At 41.2% G+C, this 21,014-nt stretch overlaps 1 protein-coding gene across 2 annotated transcripts; it reads left to right on the forward strand.

Moving 5' to 3' along the window:
• The first annotated feature begins 229 nt into the window (after positions 1–229).
• Positions 230–20,567, forward strand: LOC132416388 (zinc finger protein 813-like). Of its 2 annotated transcripts, XM_059999745.1 has the most exons (4): positions 230–378; positions 2,257–2,354; positions 5,983–6,109; positions 17,465–20,567. In XM_059999745.1, exons 2-4 carry the CDS (start codon positions 2,340–2,342, stop codon positions 19,051–19,053), a joined length of 1,731 nt encoding a protein of 576 aa, XP_059855728.1. In that variant the 5' UTR covers positions 230–378; positions 2,257–2,339; the 3' UTR covers positions 19,054–20,567. The 2 variants fall into 2 exon arrangements, with proteins under 2 accessions (XP_059855728.1, XP_059855729.1); XM_059999746.1 differs by lacking the exon at positions 230–378 and having other exon boundaries at positions 1,503–2,354.
• The last annotated feature ends 447 nt before the right edge of the window (positions 20,568–21,014 follow it).

A 21,014-nucleotide genomic window follows, 5' to 3' on the forward strand; every position in this document is an offset into this window, starting at 1 on the left:
CTTAAACCTGTTCCAGGTAAGAACTTAAGACGAGCGTTTTCATGGTACATAAAAGTACCGTTACCCGCCCCGCCTCCAGACGCCGGCTGAGCGGGTTAGGGCCCTCCTCCCGCAGCCTCTCATCTGTAGCGCTCCGCCCAGGCCGCGCTCCCGGAAGTTCCGCCTCTAAGTCTGCGCGTGCGCAATTTCTTACAGAACCGGAAGTTTAACTCTCGGAACGACGATCGCTCTGCGGGGCGTAAATTTTTCTAGTGTGAATCTGTGCTACGTGGTCCCCCCCTTACTCCATCCTCAGGGTCTCGGAGTCACTTCAGACCTAAAATCCCATCACCCGGCCCTCCGCCCGAAGTAAATCCAGACGTCGCCGATACAGGTCGGGTATGTTTTCCTTTGGGTTTGAATTCGTTCTGAGGCTGGTCGGTTCTCTTGGCTTTTCCGCCTTCGGTCCAGGTAGACACCTTCATTCGCGACATTTTCCTGTTTAAAACCCTTTAGTATCTCCGCCCTCCCCCTCGCCCCTCCATGTAACGTCCTCTTACGCGAGGTGGATGCACGCCGCACACCCCCCCCAACCCCCAGCCTCACCCTCTCAGCCCCTAGAGGGCAGGCGGGTCGCCCCGCAGAGGTGTCTTCCTGGTCCTGGGATTCTGGGGAGCCCGCCCGTCTCCTGAGACCCACTCCCTCCCTCCCAGCCCCTCTGCCCTCGCGTCTGTCCTTCTGCCCCACAGGCCTCCCTTTCGTAGTCAGCCCTTCCTCTCACCCTGCGTTGGGGGAGGTGACCTGGGCCAGCCTAGTGACACCCATGGTTCTATCATCTCAAATTCCACCCGATGGAAAATGGTCTCTTGCGGTTGGCGGGCATCTTATTCAGTCTCCATCCCTGTAAATATGTTGGCGAGGCGACCAGGAGAAGCAGAGACAGAGAGACTGAGAGAGAAATAGAACAACTGAGGCAAAAGAATGAGGGAGCATCGTTAGGAACATAGAGGATGCTGAGCGACTTGTAAATAGACTGTAAAATAAAAGCGATTATGCCTTGAAAGGAGCAAGTGAATGAACTAGAGAAGTATATAAAAAGCTGGATGTCCAGAGTTTGACATAGAGCAGCATAGAGAGAGGGGCTCTGGATCACCGGTAGCGGGCGGCTAACAGTGGTGAGGCCCTTCACACAGAGAGTCGGAGAGAGGATAAAATGTGGACCCATGGCCTTCGTAGCATTATGGTGCTGGGAGAGTATGAGGACAAGGGATGATAAGAAGAGCAGAAGAAGAGGGAGAGCTGGAAGGAAGCACAGCCACTTGCCATGCCAGAGAGTGGGGAGGAAGGGAGAGTAACAGGGATAGAAGGGGTGTAACCTGGAGGGCAGAGAGGGAGCACAGAAAAGGGAAGAAAGAGGCAGAAATACATAGAGATTTAGGACAATCAGGAAGGGTGGAGAGAGAGGACATCAAGAGGGGGAACAGGTTGCAGAGTGGGGCAGGACAGGTGTGAGAAAAGAAATAGAGAGGAGGGCAGGAACAGCAGGAGAGCGGAGGGGAAGAGAAGGAGAAAGAAATAGGGAGACCCAGACAGAATGAAATGGAAGCACATAGTAGTGCAGATAGAAGGGGGGAAACTGGATGCAGTCACAGTGTATTCCTCGTATGTACAGAATTTTTATTCATCGGTTATATATCTATAAATCAGGAAAAGAAAAAGAAAGTGGGAGGTGTGCTGGGCTTGCTTCCTGTCAGTGGTGCTCAATCCAGACTTCACATTAGATTGATAAGGCATTTTGCATATGCGTGTTTTCTACCCCCTGACTAGAGATTTCCCTTCCTATCATCAGTGTGGTGTGCAGCCTCAGTAGTACTTAACGTGCCCGAAGTGATTGCAGTCTGGATCCGTCATTGAACATCAGGACTCTGAGTCCCCCCATTCCTGAGGGCTGAGATCTGGGCTTGAGGGTGAGGGCTCTGCTCTGCGTGGGGATGGATCAGGGCTGGTCTGTGACCTGAAGGGGATCGTGGGTCCAGCTGAGGTGCCCGCTGCTGCTGGGTACGTGAGGGCCTCACCAGGAGGGGAGCGAGATCTGAAGGAAAGGGTGGGGAAACTCACCTGTTGGACTCTGTGTAGGAGTTTATAGCCCCAAATCCCTCCTGGGACAGTGGGCAGCAGAGGACCGTCTGTTCCACATGCTGAGGGCTTCCCTGTGCGTGTGGTGGTGACTCAGGAAGGGGGTGTGTTGATTCTAAGCATTAAGCAGCCTGTTTCCAGCTTTGAAGATCGACCTCTAAAGACTCACATTGTCTGAGGAAGAAGCCCAGAAGAGGAGGAAGAGGAAAGAAAAGGAGTAAGAAATGGCTCTTTCTCAGGTAATGTCATATTCTCAGTTGATTTTTCTGATTTTTCTGATTTTCCTCAGATGCCCTTATTTGGACTCGGTAAACTTGTCTGACTCTGAACTATCCTGCCTGACACCTGTACATTCACACTCACTCGGGTCCTTCCCTCAGGGCCTGTCATCTCCACTTAGATCCCGTCTCCCCATGACCCACTGACCTGGAACTTGTGAAGAGGCTCCGCTAGGTGTAGTCCTGGGCAGGGCTTCACACCCATGGATTGGAGACATGGTGTCAATGCTGTTGGGCAGCAGGGATTGCTTAGGGCCCCATCAGGATGCACTGTCTGCTCTCTGTAAACCAGGATAAAGAAGCTGCATATGGAAGTCACGTATTAATATGCACAATAGTGGGGTAAAATCTGAAAGATAGACCAGTAAGTGGAAATTCTTTATGACATTTTCCAGGCAATTGAAGCTAAATGACTGAGTCACTTTGTTCTAATCCTAATGATTGAGAAGGAAATGGAATGGAAATTCAGAAGCAAACTTCAGTGATAATGGGTGTTTTATTGCTTCATTGAATTTAAACTGTGAAATCAACCTAAATTTCTGACAGTTGGAAATTCTTTAAGTCACTTTCATCACTCCATTCCTCAGAAGTTATCTTTTTTTTTTTTTAAGAAGATGTTGGGGGTAGGAGGTAATTAATTAATTTATTTTTGCTGTGTTGGGTCTTCGTTTCTGTGCGAGGGCTTTCTCTAGTTGCGGCAAGCGGGGGCCAGTCTTCATCGCGGTGCGGGTGCCTCTCACTATTGTGGCACGCGTGCCTCTCAGTATCGCGGCCTCTCGTTGCAGAGCACAGGCTCCAGACGCGCAGGCTTAGTAGTTGTGGCTCACGGGCCTAGTCGCTCCGCGGCATGTGGGATCCTCCCAGACCAGGGCTCGAACCCGTGTCCCCTGCATTAGCAGGCAGATTCTCAACCACTGCGCCACCAGGGAAGCCCAGAAGTTGTCTTTTTACTCTGTGTGTTATATCCTTTTACACACAGAAGTGTTTATTTTTATTTATTTATTTATTTATTTTGGTATGCGGGCCTCTCACTGTTGTGGCCTCTCCCGTTGCGGAGCACAGGCTCCGGACGTGCAGGCTCAGCCGCCATGGCTCACGGGCCCAGCCGCTCCGCGGCATGTGGGATCTTCCCGGACCAGGGCACGAACCCGCGTCCCCTGCATCGGCAGGCGGACTCTCAACCACTGCGCCACCAGGGAAGCCCATGCAACTGATTTTTGCGTGCTTATTTTTTATGCTGCAACTTTTCTAATGTTGCTCTTTGGAGTAGTAGCTTTCTCTTGGAATCTTTTTGATTTCTACATATAAAACTTGTCACCTAAAAATAAGATAATTTTACTTCTTTTTCAGTTTGGATAACTTTCAATTTTTTCTTGGTGTCCAATGGCTCTGTCTGGGACGTTCAGTAGTTTCTTGAACAGTAGGGTGGAATGTGCATCTTTCTCCTTTTTGTTGTAATCATTTAGCAGTGTGAACTTCCCCTTTAGTACCGCTTTCACTGTCAGAAATTTTCGTATGTAGTCTTTTTGTTTTCATTCAAGTATTCTTACATTTTCCTTGTGATTTCTTCTTTGGTGATTGCTTCTTTAACAATGAGCTAGCTGTGTAATGTCCACATTTGGCAGATTTTCCTGTTTTGCTTCCGCTTTCTATTTGTAATTTTATTTCCTTGTGTTTAGAGAAGATACTCTTTATGATCTCAGTCTTCTCTAATTTGTTCAGATTTGTTTTGTGGGAGATGTGGTCTGTCCTGGAGAATGTTTTATGCATGTTGGGGAAGGCTGTGTTTTCTGCTGCTGTTGTTGGGTGGAGTGTTCTGTACATGTCTGTTAGGTACAGTTGTACTGTAGTGTTTTTCAAGTCCTCTGTTAACTTATTGATCTTCTTTTTCTTTCCATGTGTAGGTAAACCCAGGATATTGAAATCTGATACTAATATTGTGCTATCTATTTCTCTCTTTATTTCTGTTAGGATTTGCTTCATTTTAGGGCGAGCAGTGTTGTTAGATGTATACATATTTATAATTGTTCTAGCTTTTGGTAATTTTACCCCTTTACTGTTATATAATGTATTTTGTCTCGTGTTTGTGTACTTACTTTATTTTGTCTGATATAATGTAGTCACCCCTGCTGTCATTAGGATGGAATTTTTTTTTTCCTTTCACTTTTCGCCTTTCCATGTCCTTGTATTTGTGAATGTTAACAGTTCCAACTCTGACACACTCTCTCTGTGTTTCTTGTTCTCTGTTTTCCTCCTGTTACTTCCTCTAGTGGTCCCTGCTCAGGCATACTGTACAGTGATGAAAGGCAGGAGCCCTGGCCAGCCCCCTTCACTCCACTGTAACTTCAGAGAGAATGCACTATTTCCTTCTTCTTCTTTTGTTTTTTAATTAAAAAAATTTTTTTTGGCCACACCTCGTGGCATGTGGGATCTTAGTTCCCCGACCCCGGATCCAACCCATGCCCCGTGCAGTGGAAGCATGGAGTCTTAACCACTGGACCACCAGGGAAGTCCTGAGTGTTTCCTTCTTATTTTCTTCTTATCGTATCATTTGGTGAAGTGTTCTTGCTTAATTACATTTTTTCCATATTCTTATTTGTCATGACTTTTAATTCTCCAGGAATTGTTAACTTTATTTTTGTGATAATTTGTTTCTTAATCTGTGGAAATTATGCATAATACTAATAAAATTTATAATGTTGCATCAATGTTTTATTAGTAGGAAAAACAAACATTTTATGGCTTTTGTTAATGCCTGCTTATGTATGTTTAAATGGAGAAAAATGGTATGTATATTTTTTAATATAATTATTTTATTGAGATTGCCCTTAAAGTATTCTGTTTCATGTTAGTACCACTTAGTAGAGTTGATACTTTTTCATCTCGCCAAAAATTCTGATATTCAAATGAATAAAAATGAGTAGTAAAAAAAAAGCAAAAATATGTCCTGAGACAACACCCCTCATTGTGACTTTTGTTTAAAGCCACTGTGGCCTTTGTCATTTCTGAACTCACAGTTCATACCCGTAACTCATCTAGATACTGAATATCACTTAGTTTTTTTTTTTTTTTTTTTTTTTTTTGCGGTACGCGGGCCTCTCACTGTTGTGGCCTCTCCCGTTGCGGAGCACAGGCTCCGGACGCGCAGGCTCAGCGGCCATGGTTCACGGGCCCAGCTGCTCCGCGGCATGTGGGATCTTCCCGGCCCGGGGCACAAACCCGTGTCCCCTGCATCGGCAGGTGGACTCTCAACCACTGCGCCACCAGGGAAGCCCTCACTTAGTGTTTAAAACATAATGTGTAATGCTTCTGCATAGACAATGAATTATTGAATTTTATTTGTATGTATTATATTTCATGTATTGTCCACAAATATGAAAAAAAATCCACATTAATTGTAAGATATCATAATTTTATGAGAAAGCATAAGAAATAAAACTTAGAGATGTACAATTTGCTCTGAATCCCTTTACATAGATCTGTCAGAATACATACTTCAACTGAATTGATCCTTACTCTTCTCTTGTCATTTGGTGTGAAAATGAGAACTCTCTTCAGGGCCCCTTGGTGAAATGTGTTTTCATTTCAGGGACCGTTAACATTCAAGGATGTGGCCATAGAATTCACTGAGGAGGAGTGGGAATGCCTGGACCCTGCCCAGAGGGCCTTATACAGGGACGTGATGTTGGAGAACTACAGGAACCTGATCTCCGTGGGTGAGGATAATTTCCCTCTAGATGTTGCTATCTGCCCTTGGGTATCTTTGCATTTTCCCTTCTGTGCCTCTTGGGAGCACCTGTTTTTCTTGACTGATCTAAAATGCCTGCTGACCGAGATACTAAAACCTTCAGGATACAGCATCAGGAGTTTAAATTTTTATTTAGTTGTTTACTTTATGGCCTCACTGCACAGCACGGCATGTGTGATCTTAGTTCCGCGACCAGGCCTCAAACCAGCGGACCCTGCAACCCTGCATTGGAAGCACGGTGTCTTAACCACTAGACCGCCAGGGAAGTCCTGGCATCAGTTTAAACCTAACTTTCCTTAGATGATCTGCCCACTTCATGATACATTAGGAGATGTTTTAGAGCTTACATATTTACAAAGTTCTTCGGAAATTTTGGACATACCCACTTTGTTTCCTACCCATGTACTTTTGAGAGAGGAGTTGTAGTAAGTGAGCTGCATTTCTGCGTTTTCTTTTTTTTTTTAATTTAATTTTATTTATTTTTTTATACAGCAGGTTCTTATTAGTCATCCATTTTATACACATCAGTGTATACATGTCAATCCCAATCTCCTAATTCATAACATCACCACCCCCACCCCCTGCCGCTTTCCCCCCTTTGTGTCCATATGTTTGTTCTCTACATCTGTGTCTCAATTTCTGTCCTGCAAACCAGTTCATCTGTACCATTTTTCTAGGTTCCACATATATGCGTTAATATACGATATTTGTTTTACTCTTTCTGATCTACTTCACTCTGTATGACAGTCTCTAGACCCATCCACGGCTATACAAATGACCCAATTTCGTTCCTTTTTATGGCTGAGTAATATTCCATTGTATATATGTACCACATCTTCTTTATCCATTTGTCTGTCAATGGGCATTTAGGTTGCTTCCATGACCTGGCTATTGTAAATAGTGCTGCAGTGAACATTGGGGTGCATGTGTCTTTTTGAATTATGGTTTTCTCTGGGTATATGCCCAGTAGTGGGATTGCTGAGTTATATGGTAATTCTACTCTAGTTTTTTAAGGAACCTCCGTACTCTTCTCCATAGTGGCTGTATCAATTTAAATTTCCACCAAGTGTGCAAGAGAGTTGCCTTTTCTCCACACCCTCTCCAGCATTTGTTGCTTGTAGATTTTCTGATGATGCCCATTCTAACTGGTGTGAGGTGATACCTCATTGTAGTTTTGATTTGCATTTCTCTAATAATTAGTGATGTTGAGCAGCTTTTCATGTGCTTCTTGGCCATCTGTAAGTCTTCTTTGGAGAAATGTCTATTTAGGTCTTCTGCCCATTTTGGGATTGGGCTGTTTGTTTCTTTAATATTGAGCTGCGTGAGCTGTTTATATATTTTGGAGATTAATCCTTTGTTGATTCATTTGCAAGTATTTTCTCCCATTTTGAGAGTTGTCTTTTCGTCTTGTTTATGGTTTGCTTTGCTGTGCAAAAGCTTGTTTCATTAGGTCCCATTTGTTTATTTTTGTTTTTATTTCCATTTCTGTAGGAGGTGGATCAAAAAAGACCTTGCTGGGATTTATGTCAAAGAGTGTTCTACCTATGTTTTCCTCCAAGAGTTTTATAGTGTCCGGTCTTACATTTAGGTGTCGAATACATTTTGAGTTTATTGTTGTGTATGGTGTTTGGGAGTGTTCTAATTTCATTCTTTTACATGTAGCTGTTCAGTTTTCCCAGCACCACTTATTGAAGAGACTGTCTTTTCTCCATTGTATATCCTTGCCTTCTTTGTCATAGATTAGTTGACCATAGGTGCGTGGGTTTACATTTGGGCTTTCTAACTTGTTCAATTGATCTGTATTTTTGTTTTTATGCCAGTACCATATTGTCTTGATTACTGTAGCTTTGTAGTAGAGTCTGAAGTCAGGGAGTCTGATTCCTCCAGCTCTGATTTTTTCTGTCAATACTGCTTTGGCTGTTCAGGGTCTTTTGTGTCTCCATACAAATTATAAGATGATTTGTTCTAGTTCTGTAAAAAATGCCATTGGTAATTTGATAGGGATTGCATTCAATCTGTAGATTGTTTTGGGTAGTATAATCATTTTCACAGTATTGAGTTTTCCAGTCCAAGAACATGGTATATCTCTCCATCTGTTGGCATTATCTTTAATTTCTTTCATCAGTGTCTTATAGTTTTCTGCATACAGGTCTTTTGTCTTCCTAGGTAGGTTTATTCCTATGTATTTTATTCTGTTTGTTGCAATGGTAAATGGGAGTGTTTCCTTAATTTCTCTTTCAGATGTTTCATCATTAGTGTATAGGAATGCAAGAGATTTCTGTGCATTAATTTTGTATCATGCAACTTTACCAAATTCATTGATTAGCTCTAGCAGTTTTCTGGTGGCATCTTTAGGATTCTCTATGTATAGTATCATGTCATCTGCAAACAGTGACAGTTTTACTTCTTCTTTTCCAATTTATATTCCTTTTATTTCTTTTTCTTCTCTAATTCCCGAGGCTAGGAGTTCCAAAACTATGTTGAATAGTAACGGTGAGAGTGGACATCCTTGTCTCGTTCCTGATCATAGAGGAAATGCTTTCAGTTTTTCACCATTGAGAATGATTTTTGCTGTGGCTTTGTCATATATGGCCTTTATTATGTTGAGGTAGGTTCCCTCTGTGCCCACTTTCTGGAGAGTTTTTATCATAAATGGGTGTTGAATTTTGTCAAAAGCTTTTTCTGCATCGATTGAGATGATCATGTGGTTTTTTTTCTTTAATTTATTTTATTTGTATTTATTTTTGGCTGCATTGGGTCTTTATTGCTGTGCGTGGGCTTTCTCTAGTTGCGGCAAGCGGGGGCTACTCTTGATTGTGGTGCACAGGCTTCACTGTGGTGGCTTCTTTTGTTGTGGAGCACGGGCTCTAGGCGTGCGGGCTTCAGTAGTTGTGGCACACGGGCTCAGTAGTTGTGGTTCACAGGCTCTAGCGCACAGGCTCAGTAGTTGTGGCACGTGGGTTTAGTTGCTCCACGGCATGTGGATCTTCCCAGACCAGGGCTCGAACCTGTGTCCCCTGCATTGGCAGGCAGATTCTTAACCACTGCACCACCAGGGAAGCCCAGTCATGTGGTTTTTATTCTTCAATTTGTTAATATGGTGTATCACATTGATTGATTTGCATATATTGAGGAATCCTTGCATCCCTGGGATAAATCCCACTTGATCATGGTGTATGATCCTTTTAATGTGTTGCTGGATTCTGTTTGCTAGTATTTTGTTCAGGATTTTTGTATCTGTGTTCATCAGTGATATTGGTCTGTAATTTTCTTCTTTTGTAGTATCTTTGTTTGATTTGGGTATCAGGGTGATGGTGGCCTCATAGAATGAGTTTGGGAGTGTTCCTTCCTCTGCAATTTTTTGGAAGAGTTTGAGAAGTGTGGGTGTTAGCTCTTCTCTAAATGTTTGTTAGAATTCACCTGTGAAGCCATCTGGTCCTGGACTTTCGTTTGTTGGAAGATTTTTAATCACAGTTTCAATTTCATTACTTGTGATTGGTCTGTTCATATTGTCTATTTCTCCCTGGTTCAGTCTTGGCAGGTTATACGTTTCTAAGAATTTGTCCATTTCTTCCAGGTTGTCCATTTTATTGGCATAGTGTTGCTTGTAGTAGTTTCTTGGGATGCTTTGTATTTCTGCGGTGTCTTTTGTAACTTCTCCTTTTTATTTCTAATTTTATTGATTTGAGTCCTCTTCCTCTTTTTCTTGATGAGACTGGCTAATGGTTTATCAATTTTCTTTATCTTCTCAAGGAACCAGCTTTTAGTTTTATTGATCTTTGCTATTGTTTTCTTTGTTTCTATTTCATTTATTTCTGCTCTGATCTTTATGATTTCTTTCCTTCTGCTAACTTTTGGTTTTGTTTGTTCTTCTTTATCTAGTTCTTTTAGGTGTAAGGTTAGATTGTTTATTTGAGATTTTTCTTGTTTGTTGAGGTAGGCTTGTATAGCTATGAACTTCCTTCTTGGAACTGCTTTTGCTCCATCCTATAGGTTTTGGATCATGTTTTCATTCTCATTTGTCTTTAGGTATTTTTTGGTTTCCTCTTTGATTTCTTCAGTGATCTCTTGGTTATTTAGTAACGTATTGTTTAGCCTCCATGTGTTTGTGTTTTTTATGTTTTTTTCCCTGTAATTGATTTCCAATCTCATAGCATTATGGTCAGAAAAGATGCTCGATATGATTTTAATTTTATTAAATTTACTGAGGCTTGATTTGTGACCAAAGATGTGATCTATCCTGGAGAATGTTCCATGAGTTCTTGAGAAGAAAGTGTAATCTGCTGTTTTTGGATGGAATGTCCTATAAATATCAATTAAATCTCTCTGGTCTATTGTGTCATTTAAAGCTTGTGTTTCCTTCTTTATTTTCTGTTTGGATGATCTGTCCATTGGTGTAAGTGAGGTGTTAAAGTCCCCCACTATTATTGTGTCACTGTCGATTTCCTCTTTTATAGCTGTTAGCAGTTGCCTTATGTATTGAGGTGCTCCTATGTTGGGTGCATATATATTTATAACTGTTACATCTTCTTCTTGGATTGATCCCTTGATCATTATGTATTGTCCTTTCTTGTCTCTTGTAACATTCTTTATTTTAAAGTCTATTTTATCTGATATGAGTATTGCTACTCCAGCTTTCTTTTGATTTCCATTTGCATGGAATATCTTTTTCCATCCCCTCACTTTCAGTCTGTGTGTGTCCCTAGGTCTGAAGTGGGTCTCTTGTAGGCAGCATGTATATGTGTCTTGTTTTTGTATCCATTCAGCAAGCCTGTGTCTTTTGGTTGGAGCATTTAATCCATTCACGTTTAAGGTAATTATTGATATGTATGTTCCTGTGACCATTTTCTTAATCGTTTTGGGTTTGTTTTTGTAGGTCCTTTTCTTCTCTTGTGTTTCCCACTTAGAGAAGTTCCTTTCACATTTGTTGTAGAGCTGGTTTGGTGGTGCTGAATTCTCTTAGCTTTTGCTTGTCTGTTAAGCGTTTGATTTCTCCATCAAATCTGAATGAGATCCTTGCCGGGTAGAGTTATCTTGGTTGTAGGTTTTTCCCTTTCATCACTTCAAATATGTCATGCCACTCCCTTCTGGCTTGTAGAGTTTCTGCTGAGAAATCAGCTGTTAACCTTATGGGAGTTCCCTTGTATGTTATTTGTCATTTTTCCCTTGCTGCTTTCAATAATTTTTCTTTGTCTTTAATTTTTGCCAATTTGATTTCTATGTGTCTCAGCATGTTTCTCCTTGGGTTTATCCTGTTTGGGACTCTCTGTGCTTCCTGGACTTGGGTGGCTATTTCCTTTCCCATGTTAGGGAAGTTTTCGACTATAATCTCTTCAAATATTTTCTCAGGTCCTCTCTCTCTCTCTTCTCGTTCTACGACCCCTATAATGCAAATGTTGTGTTTAATGTTGTCCCAGAGGTCTCTTAGGCTGTCTTCATTTCTTTTCATTCTTTTTTCTTTATTCTGTTGTGCAGCAGTGAATTCCACCCTTCGGTCTTCCAGGTCACTTATCCGTTCTTCTGCCTCAGTTATTCTGCTATTGATTCCTTCTAGTGTATTTTCCGTTTCAGTTATTGTATTGTTCATCTGTTTGTTTGTTCTTTAATTCTTCTAGGTCTTTGTTAAACATTTCTTGCATCTTCTTGATCTTTGCCTCCATTCTTTTTCCAAGGTCCTGGATCATCTTCACTATCATTATTCTGAATTCTTTTTCTGGAAGGTTACCTATTTCCACTTCATTTAGTTGTTTTTCTGGGGTTCTATCTTGTTCCTTCATCTGGTACATAGCCCTCTGCCTTTTCATCTTGTCTATCTTTCTGTGAATGTGGTTTTTGTTCCACAGGCTGCAGGATTGTAGTTCTTCTTGCTTCTGCTGTCTGCTCTCTGGTGGATGCGGCTATCTGAGAGGCTTGTGCATGTTTACTGATGGGAGGGACTGGTGGTGGGTAGAGCTGGCTGTTGCTCTGGTGGGCAGAGCTCAGTAAAACTTTAATCCGCTTGTCTGCTGATGGGTGGGGCTGTGTCCCCTCTCTGTTGGTTGTTTAGCCTGAGGTGACCCAACACTGGAGCCTACCCAGGCTCTTTGGTGGGGCTAATGGTGGAGTCTGGGAGGGCTCACGCCAAGGAGTACTTCCCAGAACTTCTGCTGCCAGTGTCCTTGTCCTCATGGTGAGACAGAGCCACCCCCCGCCTCTCCAGGAGATCCCCCAACACTAGGAGGTAGGTCTGGTTCAATCTCTATGGGGTCACTGCTCCTTCCCCTGGGTCCCAATGCACACACTGCTTTATGTGTGCCCTCCAAGAGTGGAGTCTCTGTTTCCCCCAGTCCTGTCAAAGTCCTGCAGTCAAATCCTTCTAGCCTTCAAAGTCTGATTCTCTAGGAATTCTTCCTCCTGTTCCCGGACCCCCAGGTTGGGAAGCCTGATGTGGGGCTCAGAACCTTCACTCCAGTGGGTGGACTGCTGTGGTATAAGTGTTCTCCAGTTTGTGGGTCACCTACCCAGCAGTTACGGGATTTGATTTTATTGTGATTGCGCCCCTCCTACCGTCTCATTGTGGCTTCTCCTTTGTCTTTGGATGTGGGGTATCTTTTTTTGGTGAGTTCCAGTGTCTTCCTGTCGATGATTGTTCAGCAGTTAGTTGTGATTCCAGTGTTCTCTCAAGAGGGAGTGGATTTCTGCATTTTAACTGTTCCCTGTGTATTCAGAAGGAGGCAAGCAGTGGGTAAGTTTCTGAAATATTTTTCTAGACCCCTCAGTAGTGTCGTCAATCCTTAGCTGAATAAAGAACCATGATTCTGGAAAATCCACAGCAAACCATGTTTCTTTTTTCTCAGGTATAGGAATTTCTGTTTATCATCCGAATATTTTACCCGTATTGTAGCAAGAGGCAGAATGCTGGGCTGTGGAGTGGCATGAATGCAGCTTGGGGATGTATCAAAGTGTGAACACAGGTCAGATCTCAGAAAGGCAGAAGGGAGGCCTCATTATTAATAGTGTTTGGCAACTGTGCCCTAGTCAGACAGTTACAGGGCTCTGTCCTTCAACACGTAAAGTGTATACTTTCACCCTCCAGTGGGTCTGCTGCTCAAACAGACACAAAAGCACAATTTTTATCATGATCTACGACACTTGCCATCTGGCTCCTGTGAACTTGCTGTTGCTTATCGTTGAGGAGCATGAGGCAGGCTGTTTTATGAAGGTCCCTTGCCCTTTCATCTCTCCTTCAGCACATGGTTCCACTGTATGCTCAGTTGTCAGTCCAGTCATCGATCCCTGAACATTTCCTGCTTCCGTCCCCATTTGATATTTTTAGGAAGCCTCATCAGAAGATGGGAAAACACTGGCTGCTCTTTGATTCCATCTGGCACCTCAGAACCTGCATTGATCTGTCTCAATCCCTGTCTTCTTGTTTAGATCCCTGAGCCATTTCTTTTTAAAAAAATTTTTAAATTTGTTTTTGGCTGTGTTGGATCTTCATTGCTACACACAGGCTTTTCTCTAGTTGCAAGGAGCGGGGGCTACTCTTTGTTGTGGCGTGCGGGCTTCTCATTGTGGTGACTTCTCTTGTTGCGGAGCACAGGCTCTAGGTGTGCAGGCTTCAGCAGTTGTGGCGCGCAGTCTTCAGTAGTTGTGGCATGTGGGCCCGGTAGTTGTGGCTCACGGGCTCTGGAGTGCAGCCTAGGTAGTTGTGGCACGTGGGCTTAGTTGCTCTGTGGCATGAAGAATCTTCCCAGGCCAGGGCTCGAACCCATGTCCCCTGCTTTGGCAGGTGGATTCTTAACCACTGCACCACCAGGGAAGCCCTGTAATATTTTTCTGCTATGTACAAATCGCTTCAAGCTATGTAGTGGAGTGGTCATCATGGATGTGAGAAAGTATCAACAGAGCCTGACTGATAAGTCTTTCCAGGTTTTTTTTCTGATTTTGAGGAATGCCACAAACCCATGTCTCAGAGTTACTAGAATTCCATTTTATCCCCATTCTCAATAACAATTGTCACCTCTGGTCTTTTTAATGAGAGCTATTCTAAGAGGCATGATGTAATATTTCATTGTGGTTTTTATTATCATTCCTCCTGAGGGCACCTCTGAAAATTGGGAGGCTTCCTCCAGTTCAGTCTCAGTGTGATTTAAGAAAGGACTGGGGAGTCAAAGGCCAGCAAATTGTCATGAACTTTGCTACACTTTTCGGTTTAGTGTTTTCGGGATAGGTAGTTGCTTGAGTGGTATCGCTTATTAACTCGTTTGTAGAGTTTTCCCAAAGGCTTGTATGTCTATATATTGTTTTAAACTTGGGTTCCACATATGTTAATGAGTGCCTGTTGTTTACTTTTCTGCTATCGGGCTGATATCACTCCTCATTGGTTTCATTTTTTTCCTTGCAAAGCTAATGTTAAAAAGTATAATGGTGTGATTTCTAGTAATTTGAGGGGTAGGCTAATTTTAATGTTTGATCACATGGAGTGTTAGCATGAACTTTTGATATTCTAAAGCCAATACATTTTTTGTTTAAAGTATATTTATAGTTAATATTTTAGTAGCATTCTTTCTTGTGTTCACATTCTTAACTAATGTAATTATATCCTTAAAATGCTCAGACTTTGGCTGTTAATATAACTAGAGAATATTTCATTTATTAATATTTAATTTTGATTTACAGATGATATAACATTTCAGAATGTTTTCTGCTTCTTCATGGGCACATGGTTTTGTAGGAGTTATTTAGAAAAATATTTTCGTTATATCATGGACATTTTATAGCAATTACTCTATTACCACGAAAATAGTGTCAGGGCTCTTTTATATCAGGCAAATTAGATTTAAAGTTATAGATAGGGGCTTCCCTGGTGGCGCAGTAGTTGAGAGTACGCCTGCCGATGCAGAGGACACGGGTTCGTGCCCCAGTCCGGGAAGATCCCACATGCTGCAGAGCGGCTGGGCCCCTGAGCCATGGCCGCTGAGCCTGCGCGTCCGGAGCCTGTGCTCCTCAATGGGAGAGGCCACAACAGTGAGAGGCCCGCATACCACAAAAAAAAAAAAAAAAAAGTTATAGATAAATTTAATATCATATTACATGCTTCATAGATAACCACCATCCACAACCACCATCAGTGAGCATTACGTTAAATTATAGTAGTACCAGTCAGGGATTGTTGTGGTCCTCAGGAACTGTAATTTTTCTCCACAAACTCCGTTGAGTTTTCAGAATTATTCTTCCTTCCTCTGTGTCTTTGCCACTGGATTAGTTTCTACCCTAGAGCATTGCATGTTTGAGATTTGAGCATTTACTGCTTTTCCCCTTACATATTCTTTTGCCTCAGCAAAGTACTTTGCTGATGCCTTCCTGCTGCTAGAACTGTGGGCTTAGTGTAGTGTAAGAGTGTTGGGTGGGAGGGACACAGCCAGTCTCTAAGATGTGTTTTTTATTCTGACATACCATCTCCTAGAATCGCAACATCAGTTCAGCTGTGTTTCAATGACAGTGCACACTTGGTGAGCTTAGAATGTTTCTGAAAAACTTTGTTCCCATTTGCCAGTTCCCACAGACAATTACAAGTTCCTAATGAATATCACTAGAGTGTAGTAGAGACTTTCCCTTTTTTATGACCCCTGAAGGCAGTCGGGGGTTCACATGGAGGAAACAGAAAACTCAGAGGTCTCACACTGGTTAGTGATGTTAAATATATTTTCTTTTTCCTACTTTTATTCTGTATATTGATTTTAGTGAAACGTCTCTTACTATTTTTGCCCGTTGTCTAATTTCGCAGCCCCGTTCCATCAGGGCAAGCCAAGGGACCAGTTTTGGCAGATAAGTTGTGAGTGGGAGTAATGAATTTCTCATCTCAATCACCGAGTCCGTATTTTTAATAAATCACAATATCACACCTAAGAATTCTGATTTTACAGATATACCCAGAATGTATGTAAACATTTCTCCACATTGACATGCTGTAAAAAGTTGTCAATAGGAGCATTTTTTCCTAGCCAGAACTTTTAACTCTTGGTACTTCAGTCTGGTGGGCTGCTTGGGTTGAGGGTCATCTTAAGAATATGTTTTCTCACACTGTAGGTCCAGATGCACATCCTGGTTGTCTCAGTAGTTTCTTTGTCTATTGAGTTCATGTACGTAATCCTCTTGAGTCTACTTCCTTTCCTTGAAAAATCTTGATAATTTTCCTCAAGCCTTTTCAAAGGAATAAGTACTGTTCGATGGCTTTGAATAGTGTATTTTTTATAGTAAAAACTCAAAAGTTATTTTGGTTGAAAAGATATATTATTTTTCTGTTATTTTTATTATACTATCTCTTTGTCTGCATCATATCTTGTATACCTTATTTTTGCAATTTGTTCCTGACAATATTGTATCTGACCATAATTAAATAATTTACAAGTTGCTCATTCTTCATTACATGTATGCCAGAGCCAATGAACTGGATGTTTAAGGTCCCTGCATACGTAGGGAGTTGCTCATTTATTGGCTGTTCATATAACTGGAGAATGTTTCATTTATTGATAATTAATTTATTTAATTTTGATTTCCAGATGGTGGTCTTACAGATGTTTTATGCTTCTTCATGGGTACATAGTTTTATAGGAGGTTTTTAGAAATATTTAGTTGTTTTAAAAAAATGTTTTATTGGGACTTCTCTGGTTGTCTAGCAGTTAAGACATCTTGTTCCCAATTCGGGGGGCACTGGTTTGATCCCTGGTCGGGGAACTATGATCCTGCATGCCACATGGGCCTGGTCAAAAAAAAAAAAAAAATTTATCAAATTCTTCATTTTCTCTGTGTTATATTTGTTTCCCAGTTCTAAAGTGGCAGTCATTTAGATTATTCATTAGATAAGCTAGTTTGGGTTTATTTATTGTTACAATATATTTTTGGTTCTTTAGTATTTATTCATGTATAATAAGTATTCTGAAAATATATATACATACACACACACACACATATAGTTTAATATCCTTTTCTCCTCGAGTAAAGATTACCAGTATGTTTACTGATAATTGGTATGTGCTTTGGTTGGCATCATGGGTGAAAACTACACTTTGATAGCTAACAGCAGTTTTTCCAACGTGAGTATTTTTGTCATAGGTTGTTTAAAGGTGCGCCATAAAATTACTGGAATTACCTCTGATGACTTTAGCTTTAGTAAAGAATCATTCCTATTGTGTTTCTTCAAATTGTAATATCATGGTTGGTGAGGTTCATAACTTTGCTTGATAGAAGTATTATTTGGTTTAGTATGGCTTATTTAACCTGAAACATTTATTCATGAATTGTAGTGAATGGGATACTTACGGTTCTTTATATCTTGTAGATATCTCTTACATGCATGTGATCAAGATATTACAACTGAAAGCAAATACTGATAGAGGAGAAGTGTTCCAAACCGTGATGTCAGAAAGACATGAAAGGAATGAAATGAAACATTTTTACCTCAGCGATGTTCAAGAAAATATGTATGACTTAGTGTCTCAGAAGAGAGATGAGGAAAGTGATTACAACCAAATACCTATAACCTATAACGAAAATCTCACTGAGAAGGGAGAGGAACATGTTAGAAGTGTTGCAGGAATCAAGCCTATTGAAAATAGACTGGCATTAAGCTTTTGGGTTGAACTGCATATATTTAAAAGTGAAGAGAAGATTGATGAATTTATTCAAGTGGACAAGGATATCAGGAGTAGTGCCTCATTTTCACCACTTGAAGGAACTTCTTCTAGTGTGCAAACCAACATTTCTAGTACACATGCGAGTGGTTTTATGCGTCCTTCAGTAGTGACACAAGAACAGGAAGCACACAGGGAAGGATCTTACAAATGTAATCTGTGTGGCAAAACCTTCCTTCAGGGATCATACCTCAAAAGACATCAGATCTTCCATACAGGAGGGAAAGTACATAAATGTGATGTATGTGAAAAAGTCTTTACTCACAATTCACACCTTGCAAGTCATCAGAGAACTCATACTGGAGAGGAACCTTACAAATGTAATGAGTGTGGGAAAATCTTTCATTACAGCTCAGAACTTGGAAGACATCAGTTTCTCCATACAGAAGAGAAATTACATAAATGTGATGTATGTGAAAATGTCTTTATTCGAAATTCATTCCTTGCAAGATATCGGAGAAATCATAATGGGGAGAAACCTTATAAATGTAATGAGTGTGGCAAATTCTTTAATCAAAAGGCATACCTTATAAAGCATCAGAGAGTTCATAATGAAGAGAAGTCTTACAAATGTAATGTGTGTAGCAGGGTCTTCAATCGAAATTCAAATCTTGAAAGTCATCAGAGAATTCATACTGGAGAGAAACCTTACAAATGTAATGACTGTGGCAGGTTCTTTTCTCAAAAGCCAAACCTTGGAAAGCATCAGAGAGTTCATACTGGAGAGAAACCTTACAAATGTAATGAGTGTGGGAAAATCTTTCATTACAGCTCAAAACCTGGCAGACATCAGTTTCTCCATACAGAAGAGAAATTACATAAATGTGATGTGTGTGAAAATGTCTTTCCTCAAAATTCATTACTTGCAAGATATCAGAGAAATCATACTGGGGAGAAACCTTATAAATGTATTGAGTGTGGTAAGTTTTTTAGTCGAAAAGCACACCTTAAAAGTCATAAGGGAACTCATACTGGAGAGAAACCTTACAAGTGTATTAAGTGTGGCAAGCTCTTTAGTCGAAAAAGTAACCTAACAAGACATCAGAGAATTCATACGGGAGAGAAACCTTACAAGTGTATCGGGTGTGATAAGTTCTTTAGTCGAAAAGCACACCTTATAAGACACCAGACAATTCATACTGGAGAGAATCCTTACAAACGTGATGAGTGTGCCATGGTCTTTAGTGAAAAATCACACCTTGTAAGTCATCAAAAAATTCACACCGGAGAGAGCTGATACAAATGTAATGAGTTTGGCAAAACCTTTAATCACATCTCAGCCCTCACTCAACACTGAGAATCCATACAGGACAGAAATTATATTGGGTTGCCCAGAAGGTTCAGTTTTTTCCGTAAGGTGGCTCTAGGAGCACTTAGTTGTCTTTAACTTCATTCAAACAATTTTGTTAGATTTTATGTGACAGCTGCGATATCAGCGTGCATTTTAAAAAAAGACATAAAAATTGGTGAATTTTTGTGCAGCCATCTTAATATTGAAGATGGAAGGAAAAAAGCAACAATTTTCAGCATATTACTCTTCATTATTTCAAGAAAGGTAAAAACACAACCGAAACGCAAAAAAAGATTTGTGCAGTGTATGGAGAAGGTGCTGTGACTGATCGAACGTGTCAAAAGTGGTTTGCGGAATTTCGTGCTGGAGATTTCTCACTGGGTGATGCTCCACGGTCAGGTAGACCATTTGAAGTTGATAGTGATCAAATTGAGACATGAATTGAGAACAATCAACAGTATACCACGTGGGAGATAGCCGACATACTCAAAATATCCAAATCAAGCGTTGAAAATCATTTGCACCAGCTTGGTTATATGAATTGCTTTGATGCTTGGGTTCCACATAAGTTAAGGGAAAAAAAAAACCTTGACCGTATATCTGCATGCGATTCTTTACTTAAACATAATAAAAAGTTCTGTTCTTAAAATAAATTGTGATGGGTGATGAAAAGTGGATACTGGGGACTTCCCTGGTGGCGCAGTGGTTGAGAGTCCGCCTGCCAATGCAGGGGACACGGGTTCGTGCCCCGGTCCAGGAAGATCCCACATGCCGCGGAGCGGCTGGGCCCATAAGCCATGGCTGCTGAGCCTGCGCGTCTGGAGCCTGTGCTCTGCAACGGGAGAGGCCACAACAGTGACAGGCCCGCGTACGGCAAAAAAAAAAAAAAGGAAAAAAAAGTGGATACTGTACAATCATGTGGAATGGAAGAGATCGTGGGCCATGTGAAGTGCACCACCACCAACCACACGGACAGCTAGTCTTCATCCAAAGAAGATGATGTGTCTACAGTGCGATTGGAAGTCCTCTATTTTGAGCTCCTTCCAGAAAACCAAACGATTAATTCCAACAAGTACTGCTCCCAGTTAGACCAACTGAAAGCAGCACTCCATGAAAAGCATCCGGAATTAGTCAACAGAAAACGCATAATCTTCCATCAGGATAACGCAAGACCACGTGTTTCTTTGATGACCAGGCAAAAACTGTTACAGCTTGGCTGGGAAGTTCTAATTCATCTGCCATATTCACCATGGCGCCATGGATTTCTGTTTATTTCGGTCTTTACAAAATTCTCTTAATGGAAAAAATTTCAATTCCCTGGAAGACTGTAAAAGGCAACTGGCACAGTTCTTTGCTCAAAAAGATGAAAAGCTTTGGGAAGTTGGAATTATGAAGTTTCCTGAAAAATGGCAGAAGGTAGTGGAACAAAAGGGTGTATGTTGTTCAATAAAGTTCTTGGTGAAAATGAAAAAAATGTGTCTTTTATTTTTTCTTAAAAACAGAAGGCACTTTTTGGCCAACTCAATATAAATGTGATGAATTTGGCAAAGTCTATAGTTGAAATTCAGACCTTGCAATTCATCTGAGAATTCATAATGCAGAAAAATCTCTAAAAGGTAATGAGTGTTGGAAAGCCTTTCGTGAGATCTCAACCCGTACTACAAATCAGGTAATAAATACAGAGGAGAAATATTAATGTGATATATGTGGAAAGGTCTTCGTTCAAAATTGACACTTTAGGGACATCCCTAGCGATCCAGTAGTTAAGACACAAATGTAATGTGTGTGGCAAGGCTTTTACCCAAAGATCACAAGGTGGGACATACTGGAGCGATACCTTATAAATGAAATGAGTGTGACGAAACCTTTTCTTGACTTCAAGTATTAGTTAACTGCAGACGGTCCAT

Source organism: Delphinus delphis, chromosome 20 (genome assembly GCF_949987515.2).
Source record: "Delphinus delphis chromosome 20, mDelDel1.2, whole genome shotgun sequence".
Classification (NCBI taxonomy): domain Eukaryota; kingdom Metazoa; phylum Chordata; class Mammalia; order Artiodactyla; family Delphinidae; genus Delphinus; species Delphinus delphis.

Bases quoted from the DNA above. Each gene is read 5' to 3' on its own strand.
- LOC132416388 (XM_059999745.1), top strand. The intron at 6,110-17,464 runs GTGAGGATAATT...TATATCTTGTAG, and splicing joins CAGGAACCTGATCTCCGTGG to ATATCTCTTACATGCATGTG.